General features: G+C 41.2%; 1 protein-coding gene across 1 annotated transcript in view; it reads right to left on the bottom strand.

Moving 5' to 3' along the window:
• Nucleotides 1-19,166, bottom strand: part of LOC145405335 (putative inorganic phosphate cotransporter) — a 360,438-nt gene that overhangs the window by 146,903 nt on the left and 194,369 nt on the right. Inside the window, exon 6 of the mRNA XM_080276747.1 lies at nt 6,104-6,253. Within this exon, the coding sequence (XP_080132873.1) occupies nt 6,104-6,253 (150 nt within the window). The remainder of the gene's footprint in view (nt 1-6,103; nt 6,254-19,166) is intronic.

Raw genomic sequence — 19,166 nt, 5'->3', positions numbered from 1 at the left:
TGACTGTGGCTATGTGTGTGTATGTTTATGTGTTTGTGTATGTGTGTTTGTTTTTTGTGTGTCCTTATGCTTATTTGTGCTTGTGTGAATGTTTCTGTGTGTTTGCACATGTGTGTTTTTGTGTGTGAGTGTGTTTGTGATTGACTGTTTCCGAGGTTCTATTTGTGTATGTTTGTGGTTGGCAATGTTTGTGTGTCTGAATGTGTTTCTGTGTGTTTGTGCTTCTGTCGCTGTGTTTGTGTGTGTGTGTGTGTGTGTGTGTGTGTGTGTGTGTGTGTGTGTGTGTGTGTGTTTATTTTTCTTCTGTGTGTTTGTGTTTATGTTTATTTGTGTGTTTGTATGTGTTTGCAATTGTGTTTGTGAGTGTTTGTGTATGTATATGTTTTTATGTTCGTTTTTTAAATATTTCTGCTTGTGTGTTTCTTTCTGTTTGTGTGTATTTGATTTTGTTGGTGTGTGTTTGTGTTTGTGTGTGGCTGTGCTTGTATGCATTTGTGTTTCTGTGCATTTCTGTGTTTGTGTTTGCTTTGCATGCATTTGTGTTTGCATGATTGTGTCTGTGTTTGTTTCAACATTTTTACACGATTGTGTTTGTTTTCGCATGCTTGAGTATTTGTTTGCCTGTTTTCATTTGCATGATTGTATGTTTTTCATGTTTGTGTTTGTGCTTGCATGTTTGTATTTTTATATTTGTGTTTGTGTTTGTGTGTTTGGGCACATTTGTTTGTGTCAGTGTGTGCATGTTTTGATGTATACATGTCTGTGCATTTGTAACTGTGTTTGTGTACATGACTGTATGTTTTTTTTTATTTGTGTGGTTGTATTATGTTGTTTGTGTTTGAATGTTTTTATTTGTTTAGTTGTTTGTATTTGTGTGTGTATATTTGTTTTGTAATGTGTGTTTGTGTGTTTTATATGTATTTGTGTATATATGTTTGTGTGTTTGTTTTTGTGTTTGTGCTTTTTGAATGTTGTGTGTTTTTCGATATATGCTTGTGGGCCTTTGCACGTTTGCTTGTATGTTTGTGTTTTATTTTTGTGGGTGTATTTGTGTTTTATTTTCTGGATGTTTGTGCTTTATTTTTGTGGATATGTTTGTTTTATTTCTGTGTATGTATATGTGTATTTTATTTTCTTCATTGTGTCTGTGTTTCTGTGTTTGTATTTATGTAGTTTTATGTTTGTGTCACTTTGAGATTATGTTAATGTTTGTGTTTGTGCTTATGTATGCTTGTGTTTGTGTTTGAGTTTTGGTGTGCTTGTGTTTATGTTTGGGTTTGTGTGCTTATGTTTGTGCGTTTGTGTGTATGCCTTTGTGTTTTTTGTGTGTATTTCTTTTTGTGTGCATATTTGTGGTTATGTGTGCATTTGTTTGTGTATTTGTGTGTGTTTTTCTATTTCTGTGTTTGTGTGCATATTCGTGGTTATGTGTGTATTTGTCTGTGTATTTGTGTTTTATGTGTTTGTGTTTGTTTCAGTTTCTAATTGTGTGTGTGTGTGTGTGTGTGTGTGTGTGTGTGTGTGTGTGTGTGTGTGTGTGTGTGTTTATGTATGTATGACACCGTGTTTTTGTATTTGTTTGTCCTTGTATGTCTTTGTGTGTTTGTGTGTATTTGTGCATTTGGCATATTTTATGTGTTTGTTTTTGTCCTTGTGTTTGTTTGTGCATCAGTTTGTGTTTGTTTTTGTCCTTGTGTTTGTTTGTGCATCAGTTTGTGTTTGTGTGTTTGTATTTGTGTTTGTGTTCACACATTTGTGTTGTGCATGTCTGAGTGTCTATTTGTGTGTTTGTGTTTGTGTTCATATGTTGATGTTTGTTTGTTTGCCTGTTTGTTTGCATGTCTGATTTGTTTGCAATTTTGTGTTTGTATGTCTGTCTTTGTACTTGTGTGTGTGTGTGTGTGTGTGTGTGTGTGTGTGTGTGTGCTTGTGCATTTGCGTTTTTTGTTATTATTTTTTGTATCTGTTTATATACCCGATTTTGTTCACATGTTTGGTTGTTCTTGCGTGTTTGTTTTTTGTGACTGTGTTTGTTTTTGTTTTTTGTGTTTAGGTGTTTATGTTTGTTTGTTCATATTTTGTTTGTTTTGGGGTGTTTATGTTTGCGTTGCATGCTTCTGTTTGGATATTTGTGTTTTCATGTTTGTTTTTGCATACATGTGTGTGTTTGCATATTTGTTTTACTGAATATTTGGTTGTATATGATTGTCTTTGTGTCTGTGTGTGCTTGTGTGTTTGTGGATGTTTGTGTGTTTGTGCACTTATGTGTTTGTGTGTTTCCGTATGTTTGTGCAGATGCATTTGTTTATGTGTTTGTGTTTGTGTGTGTTTGTTTGTGTGTGTTTCTGTTTGTGCATGTTTGTGCTTGTGGGTGTGTTTGTGCTTGTGGGTGTGTTTGTGCTTGTGGGTGTGTTTGTATATGTGTTTGTGTTTGTGACGGTGTGTATTTGTATTTATACATGTTTTTGCGTGTTTGTGTTTGTGTGTTTGTGTTTGTGTGATTGTGTTTACGTGTGTTTGACAGATTTTGTTTGTGTGACTGTGTTTGTTTGTCTTTGTTTGTGTTTGTGTGTTTGTTTGTGCATGTTTGCTTGTGTGCTAGTGTTTGTGTTTGTGTGTTTGTTTGTGCATGTTTGCTTGTGTGCTAGTGTTTGTGTTTGTGTGCTTGTGTTGGTGATTTTTTTGTGCTTGTGTGTCTGCTTGTGATTACATGATTTTATGTTTCAGTGTTTATTTCGGTGTATATTTAATCTGTATTTGTATGTTCGTTTTTGTATGCTTGTGTTTGTTTATATGTGCCTATATGTTTGTATTTTTAACTATTTAGTTATGTTTGTGTTTGTGTGTTGTGTATTAGAGTGTTTGTTCTTGTATGTGTGTTTGTGTGTTTGGATTTTTGTTTCTGTTTGTGTTTTAGTGATTGTATTTGTGTTAGTGTTTCTTTTTGTTTGTATGTTTGCGTTTCCGGTTGAATGTATTTATGTTTTTGTGTTTGTGTGTTTCTTAGTGTTTTTTAATTTCTAATTGTCTCTATGCATTTGGCAGTTTGTGTGTGCATTTCTGTTTGTGTCATTGTGGTCGTGTGTGTATGTTTGTGTTTTTCTTTCTGTGTGCTTGTTTTTAGGTGAGCATGTGTTAGTGTTTTTGTATGTTTGCTTTGGAGATTTGTGTTTTACTTTGTGTGTTTGTGTTTGTGTTTGTGTGTTTATGTTTATATGTTTGTTTGGGTCTGCATATGTTTGTGGGTATGTATGTTTGTGATTTGTATTTGTTTGTGTTTGTGTGTGTTTGTATTTGTGTGTTTGTTTCTGTGTGTGTGTTTGCATGTTTTTGTTTTTATATTTGTTTTCTTATTTCTTTATGTTTGTGTTTGTGTTTGTGATTTTGTTTGTATTTGTTTCTTTGTATTTGTGTGTTTATTTTTTGCTTGTGTGTTTCTTTGTCTTTGTTTATTTTTGCATGTGCATATCTTTGTGTTTGCGTGTTTGTATTTTTGTGTTCGTGCATTGGTGATTGTGTTTTTGCTTGTGTTTTTGTGTGTGTTTGTGTTTGTGTGCATTTGTCTGTGTGTTTGTGTTTGTGCTTCTGGGTTTGTGTTTGTGTAATAGTTTGTTTTTGTCTGTTTGTTTGTATAGGTGTTTTGTCTGGGAGTTTGTGTCTGGATGTTTGTGTTTGCCTGTTTGTGTTTGTATTTGTCTGTACATTTATTTGTTTGTGTTTTTTGTGTTTGTGTTTGTGTGAGTTTATGCGTGTTTGTGTTAGTATTTGTGTGTTTATGTTTGTGTATGTTAATGTTTGCATGTGTGTTTGTGTGTATTTTTGTGTATTTTTGTTTGTGTTTGTGAATTTATGTGCTTGATTTTTGTGGGTTTTTGTGTTTATGTGTGTTTGTGTCTGTGTGTTTGTGTATGGTTGAGTTTGTGTGGATGTGTTTATTATGTGTGTTTGTGTGTCTGTGTGTTTGAGTGTTTAGGTTTGTATTTGTGTGCATGTATTTGTGTGTATTTGTGTTTTTCTTGTGCATGCATTTGCGTTTGTGTTTGTGTGTGTTCTACCGATACCAGTTATGTATATTCAATATATTTACATCAAAAAATCATTCTATTGTATACAAATGTGTTTATTATGTTTATACATTATTTCATGTCCGGTACATGTTGTAGCAACCTTATCTGCAGACTCTAGCTAGTTACAGATTTTACTAAACTCAGGCTTTCTGCTCAGACCTCTCTCCGATGGCAGGGCAGATTAAGATAGACTCTCGCTATGGCAGGCTATGTCACGTCACCGTTCTGTCCAATCATGTACTCCTTAAAATCTGCACATAATTCAAGAACGTAAGTTGCAATCTCACTATAGTTTGCTTCAGATCTAAAGGACTGATCCTGTAAAGCTTGATATCTAATATTAACCAACACCACAGTGTTTTTGTGTGTGTTTGTGTTTTTGTATGTGTTTGTCCTTGTGTGCTGAATTAGGTCTTATGAGTCACTGAGAGAAATATCTGGTAAGGCTTCTTGCCTGTACAAGTGTTAACTGTGACCATTCATAAGGCAATAGTTGCAGTCCTCTCACATGGTAAAACATCTCAGTCACAACACAAAATATCACAGTGATCAGTATCACCTCCATTTTAGGCCAAAAGCACGGCTGACGGCACTGTCCATCATAAATCAGGTGCTCAGGAACCCTCAGCTGACGGACATAGCTGTTTTGCCTTTCCAGTCATGGTTTGAAGTGACAACAATTTTCCTTTGTCACTTGTCATGAAGGCATAGGAGAAGTGGGTGGATGGTATTAGCACGCTAACATGGGCAACAGGGGGGCTATCAGTTCAGAATTCCGTTTTATCATCGTTCGATTCGCTTACCACCGCCGCTACCTGCCCACCCCCTACCACCTCCATCCTTGTCAAGCTGCCCAATCATGCAAGGAAGGGACTGAGTAAAAGTATGATAAAGAGGGAACTAGAGCTGAGTGTCGTCATTGTCGCGGGGGGAGACGACGCCTAAGGTTGGAAGCTATCACACTGAGAATGACAGGCACCAAAGTGAAATATTTAAAAAAATGAGAATAATTTCTGTGTAATGATTAAGTGTTATTACGAAAGTATAGACTTAAATTAGTGAAGTAAGATTTTAGAAAAATAAGGGCAATATGAGTAAGTTAGAGGATAAGGAAGGGGATCGTGTAGAAAACAAGTTTTTTGATCAAAGTAACGATTAAATGAGAGCCATTACTACAGTGAAGAAAGAAGTTAGAAGAATAAGTGCATTATACATACGTACAGAGGGAGTCTGTACAACGGCCCACCCTAGCCAGACTGTCACACTCATCGGGATACAACCTTGCCGCAACCCCAAAAGTGACCTCTGAACTTCACCTGCATGATTCACAACTCATTCACCTCGACACCTCGGGACACTTGTAGCGAAGAGTTGAAGGAATTCTGGGAATTTTTGTCTTTTTACTGAATGTCCTCGGTGGTATACTTGCTGAGATATGATGGTTTAAAAATAAACAATTTTTCCAAATGTCCCCTAGTACAGTCAGCAGCATGCCGGATTTAACTCCAAGATTTGGGGGTAAAACCAAGTCTGTTTTTTCACTAGGGTAAGTTGAATCTAGGTATATGAAAAGAATTCCAGAAGCAGAAGGTGATAACAATTCCCAGTGAAATAAATCGTATAATCTCTTACTTTCATTACTCAGGCTTTCTTACTGTACATTACTTTATATAATAACAGGCTCTATCTTTATGCGATACGTGGTGTTTGAAGAAATTTTAGATCCGATTTGCAATGTTTTCTTAGAACAACTTCTAGCACTGGACAGAGGAAAAGATTATCACTGAATAAAGACTTTTCTAGTTAAATGGTAGGAAAAAAAAAAAAAAAAAAAAAAAAAAAAGGGGGTCTGAACTTACGCAGGCTCTAAGATACTTTTGAAGAATTACGTAATGAGAAGCTGTGTTGTCATTTTTAGATATTGTATGCAGACAAAATTACTCAGGTTGTGTTCACACAGGCCATCATGGTCAGCAGCAGAGTCCAGCTGTCTGTTATGCCTATTGACATAAGTCACTGACTTTTGTAATACTAACACTGATGAGGTCGAAGTGCTGGATGTTGCTGAAATATGTAGGCAGCTCGGTGAGGAGAGTATAGAAGATGAAATTGTAGCCAAGGGACATTACCATCAGAGTCCAGAACGGTAGAGAAGTGAAGATCTCTCGAACTGGCAGTGACATTGTCTGTAAAAGGGTTAAAACTTGCAAATAAAATATGAACAGCTGGCACTGACACTGTAAGAGTTACAAATTCCACTTGAAATGCGAAGATGGAATAGAAGATCCTTTTTGGCAGTAGCGTTGATTGTGTTAAACCTTGCATTTGAAATATAAAGACAGTGGATTATTTTACCTTGAAACGAAGTTTCTTTTACTTCGTGTTTTACATAACTTGCACTGAATTAATGAACGCGTCATATGCAAGAAAACAATATGTCAGTAACAACATAATTATATACCGAGTCTTTCTCATAAATCAACATGTTTTTATTCCTACGCTAGAGGAGCAAAGAATATTACCCACATATTCTCTGGGGGTTGTAGTGGCAATTATAGAGGATGAGGAAGGATGAAGTGAAAATTACCTTATTCACCAAGGAACTACCCAGAAAAAAAAAGTGAAAACAGCAGGCTCGGATCTAGATCCCTTTTCCTCTTAGTGCTCAGTAATACCAATGCTCCGCTGTTTGGTTCAACAAGGCAAGAACAACAATTTGAGTAAGAAATAATGGCGTGCTATCATCAAGAAGGTTGAAACTGCGTCAGCTCATTTAGAAGGTGAAAAATGATATGAATTAATTAAGAAATATAGCAATGATGATGATCTAGGATGATGGTGTAGCTAGGGGTGAAATTTATGATCATTTGCAGGATAAGTGTAGGGATTGCCGGGTACATAAATAGCATAACACTCGTGCAGCTGAGAGAGAGAGAGAGAGAGAGAGAGAGAGAGAGAGAGAGAGAGAGAGAGAGAGAGAGAGAGAGAGAGAGAGAGAGAGAGAGAGAGAGAGAGAGAGAGAGAGACAGACAGACAGACAGACAGACAGATAGACAAACAGACAGATCGCAGTGATGGGAGTATCTATCAACACAAAAGTTTTGTGTGTCAAATGCCTTGGTAGTTGACAGTCAGTCTCTTGCAACCCTCATCAGTCACCTATGAATGGTGGCACAAGCCAACAACAACCACTGGGATCTAATGGGACCTTTCTGAGGCACAATCAAGATCGGGTTGCACACCATAGCTTTGGAGCAAAGGGAGGCGGTGGCTGATCTAACAGAAAGGCAGCCTGCAGTCCTAGTGGACCTATGACCGAATCCCGGCTGGGGCGGAGAACAGTTTAAGGATTTGAATTTCATAAAGCAGACTTTACTGATCTGTCAGAAGACCAGCTGGCATGTCGTAAAAATACCCTCGCTAATACCAGTACATCAGTCCTGAATGAGAAAGCCCTAGCATGTTTTCAATGTGGACACTGAGTGTTAGCGCCGAAGTGGTGACATGTGGAGGTGTGTAGGAAGACTAATGGGCCTTGGGAGGTTCTCAGAGGTCCCACAGTGCCTGAAACCCAATTCCGATTTAGGTCTACCACCGGAAAAAATTTCGTAGACACTGGTAAAAAAGACAAGAATTCACCCTCTTTGCATTAATGAATGGGGAAAGAAATAATTATTCACGTTTGAGTCAGAGGGGCAAACCCCAGGAGTTCTATCTTCAGGACCTGAAGCCTTTGTCCAAAGTTAAACACATTAAAAAACTAGAATGGCACTCAGTAGAGTGCATACCTCCACCAAGGCCCAACATGCAGTTCCTTTTAATTCAATCAAGTCTAATCCAATATCAAACTCATAACCCTATAAGTTGTAACACCGGCACCGAACTGTACACATCCGTAGATACCAACATCCCTAATATACCTGATTTTTTCATCAAGATCCATGCAATATTCATGAAAAAATTTACGAAAATATCGAAAAACGCCCTATCTTGCAATGTTAAAGAAAGTGAAAAAAAAAAAAAAATCCTGGATCCGCACCTTTATCCGAATCCGCACCAAAATTTAATGGAATCTATTCTTGGCCAAGGCCCATTCTTGTAACACGTTTCGTGGAAATTCGTCCAGTAGTTTTTGTGTAATCTTGCTCACAAAACAACCAAACAACAAACAAACAAATGGACAGGGGTGAAAACATAACCTTCTTGAAGGAGGTAAATACGGATTTGGAGAGAATTCAACATTGTGCATGCAGAAAAATGACACAACCATATTACAATAAATCTGTACCCTGGCGCGTAGTGCGAGATGCTGTTTCCCATGACATGTGATAATTAGTTCATCAATGCATGAAGAGCATAATTCTATTTTTTTTAAACATAATTCGATAGATCTTCGTGAAACAGGTGCGGTCAGGACGATGTGTAAAGATTATGATAATAATAAGTATCCCTGCTTGTCGTAAAAGGTGACTAAAAGCGTTGGCGGAGGGTTAGTGCCCCTCCCCGGAAAACAACTAACTAAAAAAACAAACAATAAGCCTCGGACAAGGACTGACCAAACGATGACGACCAAGGACCGGACAAAGGACATGGTTATTGGAACCTGGAATGTAAGGGGAGCGAATGATGAGGTGAAAGAGAGAGAGATTCTCCAGGTGCTTGAGGGTGCGAAAGTGGATGTATGTGGAATAACTGAAACAAAATGGTGAGGAGAAAGTGTGAGAGAATGGGAGTATGGATGGGGTATATGTGCAGGAGTAGGTGAGAATGAGAGGGCAAAGGAAGGAGTATGTATAGTTGTGAGTAAAAGATGGAAGAGGAGCATAAGACAGTATGGATCAGTTGGGTCAAGGATTGTGTGGGTAAAGTTGAAAGTTGGAATACAAATGTGGGTGATTGTGTGTGTGTATGCGCCAATGCAAGACTGTGCTAGAAGAGTGAGAGAAGAGTTCTGGACAAATGTAAAAGTGTGCATGGATAAGTTTGGAAGGAATGAGAGAGTGTTTTTGATTGGTGATATGAATGGTAAAGTTGGGAATGTGAAGGTGGATGGAATAGTTGGTGAGTGGGGTGTGCCTGCTGAGATAGATGAGAATGGGAGTGCGTTAGTGGACATTTGTGCTGGGAGGGGGTTGGTGATAGCCAATACCCTCTTCAGGCATAAAATGATCCACAGGTATACTTGGCGAGTGATGAGAAGGGTGGGTGGTGAACTTAATGAAAGGAAGGCAATGATTGATTATGTGTGTGTGGATGAAAGGATGCGAAGATGTGTAATGGATGCAAGAGTTTATAGAGGTTGGGGGAGTGGACTTTCTGACCACTACTTGGTGGTGGCCAGAATTAGAATTCAAGTAAGATGGAGGAATAGAAGAAGGGAAAGACGAGAGGAAGGAGTAGTTGCAAGGAGAGTGGAAAGGTTACAAGAGGATGAGAAAATGGCAGTGTATAAGAGAGAAGTGGAGGAACGATTGGGCAAATATGAATTGGAGCAGATGGGAGACGTGGAAGGTGTGTGTAGGATATTTACAGAAGAAATATGTGCAGCATGTGATGTGGTGTGTGGAAGGAAGAGAAGACGGAGGGGGGTGCAAGGAACAGCGTGGTGGACTGAAGATGTGAAACAGGCTGTGGCACAAAAGAAGAAAGCATACAATGAATGGATGAGAAATAGGGGCGTGGAAGAAGTTGAGAGGCGGAAGAGAGAGTTATATGTAGAAAGAAAGAGAGAGGTGAAAAGATTACTAAGAAAGAGTAAGAAGAGAGTGGATGAGGAATTTGGAAGGAATTTGAGTGTAAAGTGGAGGGACTGTAAGAAAATGTTCTGGAAAGAGGTGAAAAGAGTAAGACAGGGTGGAAGTGAAGTTAGCAGGGGGGTGAAAGATAAAAATGGTAGATTACTAGTGGAGAAGGGAGAAAAAGTGAGCAGATGGAGAGAACACTTTAAGGATTTGTTGAACGTAGAGGATGGAAGTAATGCGAGTATAAGTGGCTGGGGAATGGCTGGGAGAAGGAGGGAGGTGAGAAGACAGGAAGAAATCAGTAGGATAGAAGTTGTGGAAGCAATGAAGAAAGTTAAATCTGGGAAAGCCCCAGGAATTGATGGAGTGTGTGGTGAAATGCTGAAGCAAGGGGGAGAGATAGTAGTAGAATGGATGTGGAAGATGTGCAGATTGGCCTGGGAGGAAGGTAGAGTCCCGGAGGATTGGAAGTCAGGTATAATTATTCCCTTGTACAAAGGAAAAGGGGAAAAAGAAGTGTGTGGTAATCATAGGGACATTTGTCTTCTTAGTATAATAGGAAAAGTGTATGGTAGGATACTTATTGACAGAGTTAGAGAAAGAACAGAGAAATTAGTTGGAGAAGAACAGGGAGGCTTTAGGAAGGGAAGAGGTTGTGTAGATCAGATATTCATTCTTAGATCTTTAGTGGAAAAGTTTCTAGAGAAGGGAAAGAAGTTGTATGCGGCTTTCATGGATTTGGAGAAAGCATATGACAGGGTGGATAGACAAGGATTGTGGAAAGTGTTAAGAATATATGGAGTAGATGGGAAGTTGTTGAATGCTGTGAAGAGTATGTACGATGGTGCGAAGGCTGCAGTGCGTGTGGATGGTGAACTAAGTGAATTTTTCTCTTTGAAAGTTGGGTTGAAACAGGGATGTGTCATGTCTCCATGGTTGTTCAATCTGTACATGGATGGGGTAATAAAAGAGGTACAAGGTAAGATAGTGGGTGTTGGAGTGGCCCTGGTGAGAGAGGATAGTGTTTGGAAACTCCCTGTACTGTTGTTTGCAGATGATACTGTGTTGTTGAGTGAAGACGAAGGGGAGCTGCAAGGCTTGGTGGATGAGTTTGGGAGAGTGTGTAAGAAACGGAATGTAAAGGTGAATGTAGGGAAGAGTAAAGTGATGGTCTTTGAGAGAGGTGAAGTCAGTGAATGTACAGCGAGGTTGGATGGTGAGGAATTGGAAAATGTGAGTACGTTTAAGTACTTGGGTAGTGTGATGAGTACGGATGGAGGTTTGGAGGGTGAAGTGCTTGAAAGGGTACAGCAGGGAAGAAAGGTTGCTGGTTCTTTGAAAGCAGTGATAAGAAACAGGGAAGTGAGCATGGAAGTGAAAAAGTTATTACATGACAGTATTGTGATACCAACTCTAACGTACGGAAGCGAAGCTTGGACGTTGTTGGAAGGACACAAGTCAAGAGTGAGAGCAGTGGAAATGAGTTATTTAAGAGGAGCCTGTGGAGTCACATGGAGAGACAGGCTGACGAATGAGGATATAAAGGAGCATTGTGGTGTTGATGTGGATGTGATAGGATGCGTTATGAAGAACACACTGAGGTGGTTTGGCCATGTGGAGAGGATGGAGGGTGAAAGACTGACGAAGAGAGTGTATGTGAGTGAGGTGGAGGGGGGAAGAGGGAGGGGGAGGCCGAGGATGAGATGGAGGGATGGGGTGGCGAGGTATATGATAGAGGGGGGTGTGAGTTGGGAGCAGAGCAGTGAAATGGCGGGGAACAGGACGACGTGGAGGCGATTTGTTTGTGGCCGCCCCAAACGGGATTGAGGCGTCTGGCAATAGATAGATAGATAGAATAAGTCAAAAGCTGAAGGACAGAGCAAAGTCAACTGGAACAGTTTTGATCGGATCCGTTCCAAAGAGGTGGAAAGCTCGAGGGTACGGCAAGAGAGAAAAGGTTAGGTTTGAGAATATTTGGTCAACATTCGTCTGACGGTAAATGTCACAGACACGGTCAATCTGTCCGTGTCTCTGTGAACTGTCTATCTCAAATAGTTTTGATCCGCTTTAGACCAAGCTTGGTGAAAAGTTTAGGGTAAAACAAATTTGGAGATCAATAGATTAAAGATAAATGCCAAAAATAAATATCAACTCACTTACCTTTTACTCGATTTAGATAAAACTAGGTATAAGGTTTGAGGGTCATGCAACGATCAAATGATTCGGTTATGACAACAAGTGGTCGAAGGTCAAGACTAGAACACAATACCAGACATAGGGTGAAGGTTTTGCACTCTTTTAGAACAACTTCATATTAATTTTGCACAAGCTTACTTGTCATTATGATCTTATACTCAGTCTTGCTTTCTCTCTGAGTCTGGAAAAGTAGATTATTTCTATTCCTACTGTACTTCTTTCAGATCAAGGATACATACCCTTTAAGTTTCATGGGCCACATCACTAGCCTAACATGTAACCACAAGACTCATGAGGCACCATAATCATAATCATCATAATCACTATCAGGTAGCGTAAGGCAGGGTACAAAAAAAAAAGATAAAGGAAACAAAGCAATAGTGGAAGAACTTACCAAGAGCTAGCCCAGTGAAGTAAGTCACATCCACGTTTTTCACCTTTTAGGACCCCAGTTCATAGCTCCATCACACAGGTACTGTACATCTTTCGCAAGTAGCTTCGTAATTACCTATACCAGTTCAACGATTGGCAAGTTAAAGAGAAGAAAAAAAAAGGTGGGGGATGTCAGGTCCTTGTGATGCCCTTCTCATCCATCCAGCATTGTCCCATGTCACTTCGTTAGTCTCGTCGTCCTCTTTACCTTCCTGTCACACACACTCATCTAGAAAAATATGTGCTATCTTCTTTTCACACACACACACACACACACACACACACACACACACACACACACATATAAATATAAATATATATATATATATATAAATATATATATATATATATATATATATATATATATATATATATATATATATATATATATATTTAGGGAGCCTCTGTGGTACAGTAGCAAAGTGTGCGTTTTCGTACACTGAAGAACGAGGGTTCGCTCCCCACCAGGGTATTAAACTTTGGGAGCGTTCTTCTGGCCACGTCCTGCATTGTTGGACACAAGGGGTGCTGTGGTTGAACCAGTGTCGTATGCTGTAAAGTATGTTTGCACCCAGTCGGCTTGCGCGGGCCGATTACACTTGGTTCACACACTACATACACATCCAAAGCCACTCCAACACCACAATACACTTACAAGCACTTCTCACCCTACATACAATCTCTACCAGACAGCCTAAGCCACTTGATATATATATATATATATATATATATATATATATATATACAGTAACCCCTCCAATATCCGGATCAATAGAGCCATCGGTAGGTTCGGATATTGGTTTCGTCCGGATATTGGGCCCCAGCTTATGGACTTGTACTTATGGACCCTAACTCAGAGAACCACCTATACAACTCCCTCCGGACATGCATAGCACCTATTTAACACCCAAATCACACCAATAAGGCACATAAATGACTGAAATATATGCAAAAGAAACATAAAATGTGGGTTTAGAAGTATGTTCATACATTAATAAACATTCTGGTACTTATGGACTCTAACCGAACCTAACCTAACCGAACCGAACCTAACTCTGAAAAACACATTCCTACTGCACATGCATGAGGTAAGTATAGTATGGAAAGAAGTACAGTATGACACTTTCTGGTAAGTATAGTATGGAAAAAGGTACAATATGAAACATTCTGGTAAATATAGTATGGAAAATAGTACAACATGAAACATTCTGGCTACTTACAGCAAGTCCCTGGCCACCTTGATGAATAACCGCCTCCTCTCAGACTCTGACAGTAAGAACGATTTCCTGAAGCACTTGCACTACACTCTTCCTGAAGTCTTGCACTGAACTTAGTCACTAACACACAGAAGTCCGTTCTTTTCACAGTGTTCACTTTAGTCCAAATAATGTTCCATTTTACTTTAAGTGTTGCACATTAACTTTTCCCCAGTTTTTTTAATTTTCCAAAGCCAAAACAAAGAAGGTTAGTTACGTTAAATTTCTTTTCTACTGAGTCTTTTCTCCCAGCTTGAAAACCTTAACACAACACACCGTTTTTTTCACTGCACAACACTCAAAATTCCCGTGTGGTCTAGTGGAGAAGTTCTTGCTGTTTATTCACTGTCAGAGCCCGAGAGTATCACTGGCAGGCGACCAAGGGGTGCATCGGTGGGTCGTGGTGATGGCGTACCGACTACAGAAGACTCTGAAGATAGCCACAAACTCACGTCGAGCGGTGACTCCACTGTAGCTGATGTGCTGGGCTGTGGCTCGGAGCATGAGGGCCTGTCTTAGGGAGGCAACGGAGTGGAACCAGGGCTTGGCACAGCGGGGGTCACGGGCCTGAAAAAACTGTCAATCGTTGACTGACGCAAGGACCGACGATTCTGGCGATTGATGATGCGCTGCCGGAAAGCACGCACTTCCTCCATGAGTCCCAAGGGCCCCATCTCCCTGTCGCAGTCCGGGTGTTCCAGGTAGTCTAGGACGAACTCTAGATGTTCCCGGAGTGCGCTCAGCTTGGGGATGGCTGGAGTAGTGTCCTGCTGAGCGGAGTCCGCATCATCAACGCCTTCGTCGTCGGAATCTTCAAGTTCGGGACTGACACCAGCAACCGAAGACGCGATCTCGATATCAGACAACGTCTGATACCCAGGATCGCCCTCGTCGTCTTCCAACCACTCACGAACATCGTCCACATCAACATCGTCGCCGTGCGTTCGTAGCCGTGCATGGAAGTCATCCACGTCAAACCCTAGGAAATCGTACTCCACATCTGTTCCGAGAAGCAGACGAGACCAACCATTTTCAAGAGTTTTCACAGGGACTTCCTTCCATGCACTAGCCCAGTTGTACAGCGCAGACTTGATGTTGTAGCGGCGAAGGTTTTCCAAAGTCCGCTTGCCTCGAGTGTCACGTCCTTCCCTGCGCTCGTCCTCGTCCTCGAGGACAACCATCATCTCGTCCAGGAACTTCCGATGGTACAGGCGCTTTGTTGCCACGATCACTCCTTGGTCCATTGATTGAATGAGAGCAGTCGTATTAGGTGGCAGAAACATGCACCTAATACGGCCATTTTCAGCAACCAAGTCCTTGTCGCACGGGTGGGCAGGTGCATTGTCGAGGAGGAGAGCCTTTACCTGGTCGCGAGGAATTCCCAGTGTTTTCGTCTGGTAATGGATGACCTCCTTGACGAAGTGATGGTGAAACCAGTCTTTGAAAATCACAGCTGTGAACCATGCTTTCAAAGAATGGTACCATACGACAGGAAGGACATCCATCACCCCACGAAGGCACCGAGGCTGCTTTGCACGGCCAACAATAACGGGCTTAAGCCGGTGCATGCCGTTAGCATTGGCACAACACAAAGCAGATATCCGTTCCTTAGAAAGCTTGCGGCCAGGTACACGCTTCTCCGTCTCATCGGCTAGAGTGTTTGTTGGGACCGAGCGATAGAATAGGCCAGTTTCGTCAGCGTTATAGACTTGACTGAGAGTGAGGCCCTCCCTGTCGATCAAGCCTTTCACCTTGTGCCGAAACTCGTCCACTCCATCCTCGTTAGCGTCCAATGCTTCGCCATGTGCTTTACGGTTAGTAAGGCCATGTCGTAACTTGAACGCGAAGAGCCAACCCTCGGATGCCTTGAAGTCAAGGGCGTCGTGAAGCCTTGCAAACTTCTCAGCAGCAGCCTTCAGCTCCGTTCCACGTACCATCACACCAGCTGCACATTGCTGTCGATACCAAATCAACGTGGAGCGGTCGATCTCTGCATACTTGGGGGTAAACATAACCTTCCTCTCCACGTTGCGTTTGCTTCTCGACGAGAAGTCAGCCGTGTACTGCATGAGCTTGTCTCGGGAACGCTTGATATCGAACAAAGTCGACCGGGCCAGGTTGAACTCGCGGAGAATGCGTGAGGAAGACCAACCCACATCAACCTTCTCCAATATCTCCCGTTTCTTCTCCAGAGTCAACACCACTCTCTTCCTTTTCTCAGGAGGCGGGGCCATCATCACACACACTAAGAGTAGGGCAGAGAGCAGCAGGAGGCCTTGCAGCAAGTACGGCACCACCACAAAAGCGAGCACGTGGGCAGCCATGGCGAACAGCGTAGGTCTTGTCGCAGTGAGAGACAGGCGGGAAGTGGGGAGGATGCAGCGGCGCTCTATCGGACGTCGGAGGAATGACGAACCAAAACAATGCTCTCACGCAGCGCGCGCGGCAAGTTCAAATTACGGATGGCAAAAAATCGATTTTTTTTTAAATTTTTTTAGATTTTCGGACCATTTTGGGAATGTTTGATCCCAGGACGATAAGGTTCGGGTAGTGGGGATGTTCGGTCATTGGGCGTCCGGATATTAGAGTGATTACTGTATATCATCCGGAACTCCTTTCCCACCCAAGGGCAGGGAGAGGAGTAGTAATGTCCAGACAGCACAAACTTGCCCAATCCAAATAGGCCACACTTCCATTCACTCATCATTCAAGCCCCCGGAATCCTGGCTCTACCGGATATGCCATAACACATTCATCACATTCTGCAGCTTCACCCAAACATATCGATTGAGTCAATCCGGATGCTGCCATGCTCTCAAGAGGTGCCAAAATCCCTGATCATGCACTTGTCCTCACAAAATTCATCCAACCAGCTCGATCTCTTGTCATTTCCTTAGCCTCACCGACTTCCAAACCTCTCTTCCTCAAACACTCACCCACCATATCTCTCCACCTTCTCCTTGGCCTACCTCGCCTCCTCCCTCCCTCAAATTCGCTCAGGTATACCTTTTTCACCGCTCTATTGTTATGCATTCTTTCCACATGACAATACCATCTCAGAACAGTCTCTTCGATTCTGGTGTCCACCGACTTCCTCACTCCGCATCTTTCACGAATCACACTATTTCGTATCCTATCCACCCTCCGTACTCCACATACATTCCTCAACAGTCCCATCTCCACTGCTCTTATTCTTGACTTTTCATTTTCATGCCACACCATAGTCTCACACCCATATGTTAGAGTTGGCAATAACACTCCCTCATGTAAGCCTCGTGCAGCTGCAACACTTAAGCCTCTTTCTTATCAAGGCCTTCATTGCATCAGCTACTTTTCTTCCTTGTGTCACTCTGCTTTCCACTTCTTTTGCACATTTTCCTCTCTTTTCTATCACTGTACTCAAGTATTTGAACTCTCTCACCAATTCCACTCTCTCACAATTCACTGTGACGTCACATTGGGAGTCCCCTTCTCTCTCAATAACCATCACTTTACTCTTCTCCACATTTACTCTCAAGGCACGACGCTCACAGACATCAGCAAAACTCTGCACTAATCTACCAAGTTCCTGTCCGGTACTTGCAAACAGTACTGCATCATTAGCATACAACAACTTTGAGATATTCCATCTATCACCATTCATTACGAACGCCATCCCTCTCTCCATTACCCGTGTTTTCACTTCTCTCATCACCCCATCCATATATACATTGAACAACCATGGGGACATCACACAACCTTGTCGCACGGCCGCACCGATCGTGAACCATTCACTTAGATGCCCATTAACCCTGACACATGCTTCGCTACCATCATAAAAACTCTTGACAGCACCTAGCAGCTTACCATTTTTTTTTTTTTTTTAATGTGAAGAAGAAGGAATCAAGGCAATGAGCTTGGACGCAACCCCCGGGGGAACCTGGGGCGGCAGCATCCTCGGGGTGGCCTGGGGGCGCCGTTCCCCGCGGGGGGAGGGCCAGGAAGATTTTGGTTCTTAATATATTTTACTCATTTTTTCTCGCTGGATCTACACCATACATGCGCAAAACTTTCCACAATCCCTCTCTGTCTATTTTGTAGTATGCTTTTTCCAGATCCATGAATCCCATAAACACCTTATGGTCCTTCTCACAAGCCTTCTCTGCTATCTGTCTCACTGCAGATACTTGATCCACACATCCTCTGTCACTCCTAAAGCCACCCTGTTCATCACTCACTAGGACGTCTGATATCTCTCTTACTTCTTCTATAATAATTCTTCCATACACCTTCCCTACCACACTCAATAAACTCATGCCACGATAATTCTTGCACTCACTTCGTTTACCTGTATTTTTGTATAGGGGTACAATCACAGCCTTTTTCCACTCTGCAAGCACAGTTTCACTCATCCACGCCTTCTTAAATATCTCCAACAAGCACCTCATTCCACTCTTTCCACTACACTTAAGTATCTCTGCATACACCTCATGAACCCCAGCTGCTTTCCCATATATATATATATATATATATATATATATATATATATATATATATATATATATATATATATATATAAAAGGAACACTCAGAGCGTGAAACACCCCCAACCCTAAAACTGGTTTGAGAGAACATATTAACTGCTTCGTCGAATTTTTATAAAAAATCTCATTGTTTCATTTTTCCCTGACACTATACCCTTCCACAATCTATGGTCAAAAACAGAGATGTACACACAGGCAGATAATCAAACCCACACACACTACTAAGAAAAACGATACACCATCCACTGTATGGTGTGTATGAGCATAAACATCTCAGGAGCAGGCAAGTAGTAACGAACTTCATCTTTGTTACTGTTAGCTGTCAATTTCTGAACAACACAAGTTTCAGTAACACCATACTGCTTTAGTCTTTTGTATAGTGCTTTTCTACAAAGAAGTTTTGTATCCTTCACTTCTTAAGAGATGAAGTATGTTTGCCTTGTGTTAGTAGTTGGTAGCGGGCTAATTTGATTTCGTTCCACTTTAGCATAGTGTGGTGAAGAATGTAGAAAACTTTAAATATCTGGGAACGATTGTATCATGTAATGAATCATTAAACAGTGAAATTGAGGAGAGGATTAGACAGGCTTGGCGAGGTGTTGGAATGCTGAAATCTGTTGGGAATAATAATATGCTTTCGGTACATACTAAAATGAAAATTTACAAGTCCATGGTTCGACCAATTTGAATTTATGGGCATGAGTCATGGTACAGTACAATTGCAACAGATCAGAAAGTATTAGGATTTAGAATAAAATACTGAGAAGGTTTCTTGGGGTAAAGTGGCAAGACAGAGTTACAAATGAAAGAGTAAGGGATATTACGAGAGTGGAACCAGTTAATGAATATGTGAGACCGTCTCGCTGGAAGTGACTGGGGCACATATGCAGAAAAGAAGGCAGTTTAGTACAGGATGTGCCAAAGTGGACTACAAGAGGAAGAATAGGTAGA

The sequence above is a fragment of the Coenobita brevimanus genome, chromosome 66, assembly GCF_032717465.1.
Source record: "Coenobita brevimanus isolate Jiangsu-jjx chromosome 66, ASM3271746v2, whole genome shotgun sequence".
In the NCBI taxonomy this organism is placed as follows: Eukaryota; Metazoa; Arthropoda; class Malacostraca; order Decapoda; family Coenobitidae; genus Coenobita; species Coenobita brevimanus.
Note: the sequence above shows the minus strand (reverse complement) of the source record. Positions and strands in the feature narration are given on the sequence as shown.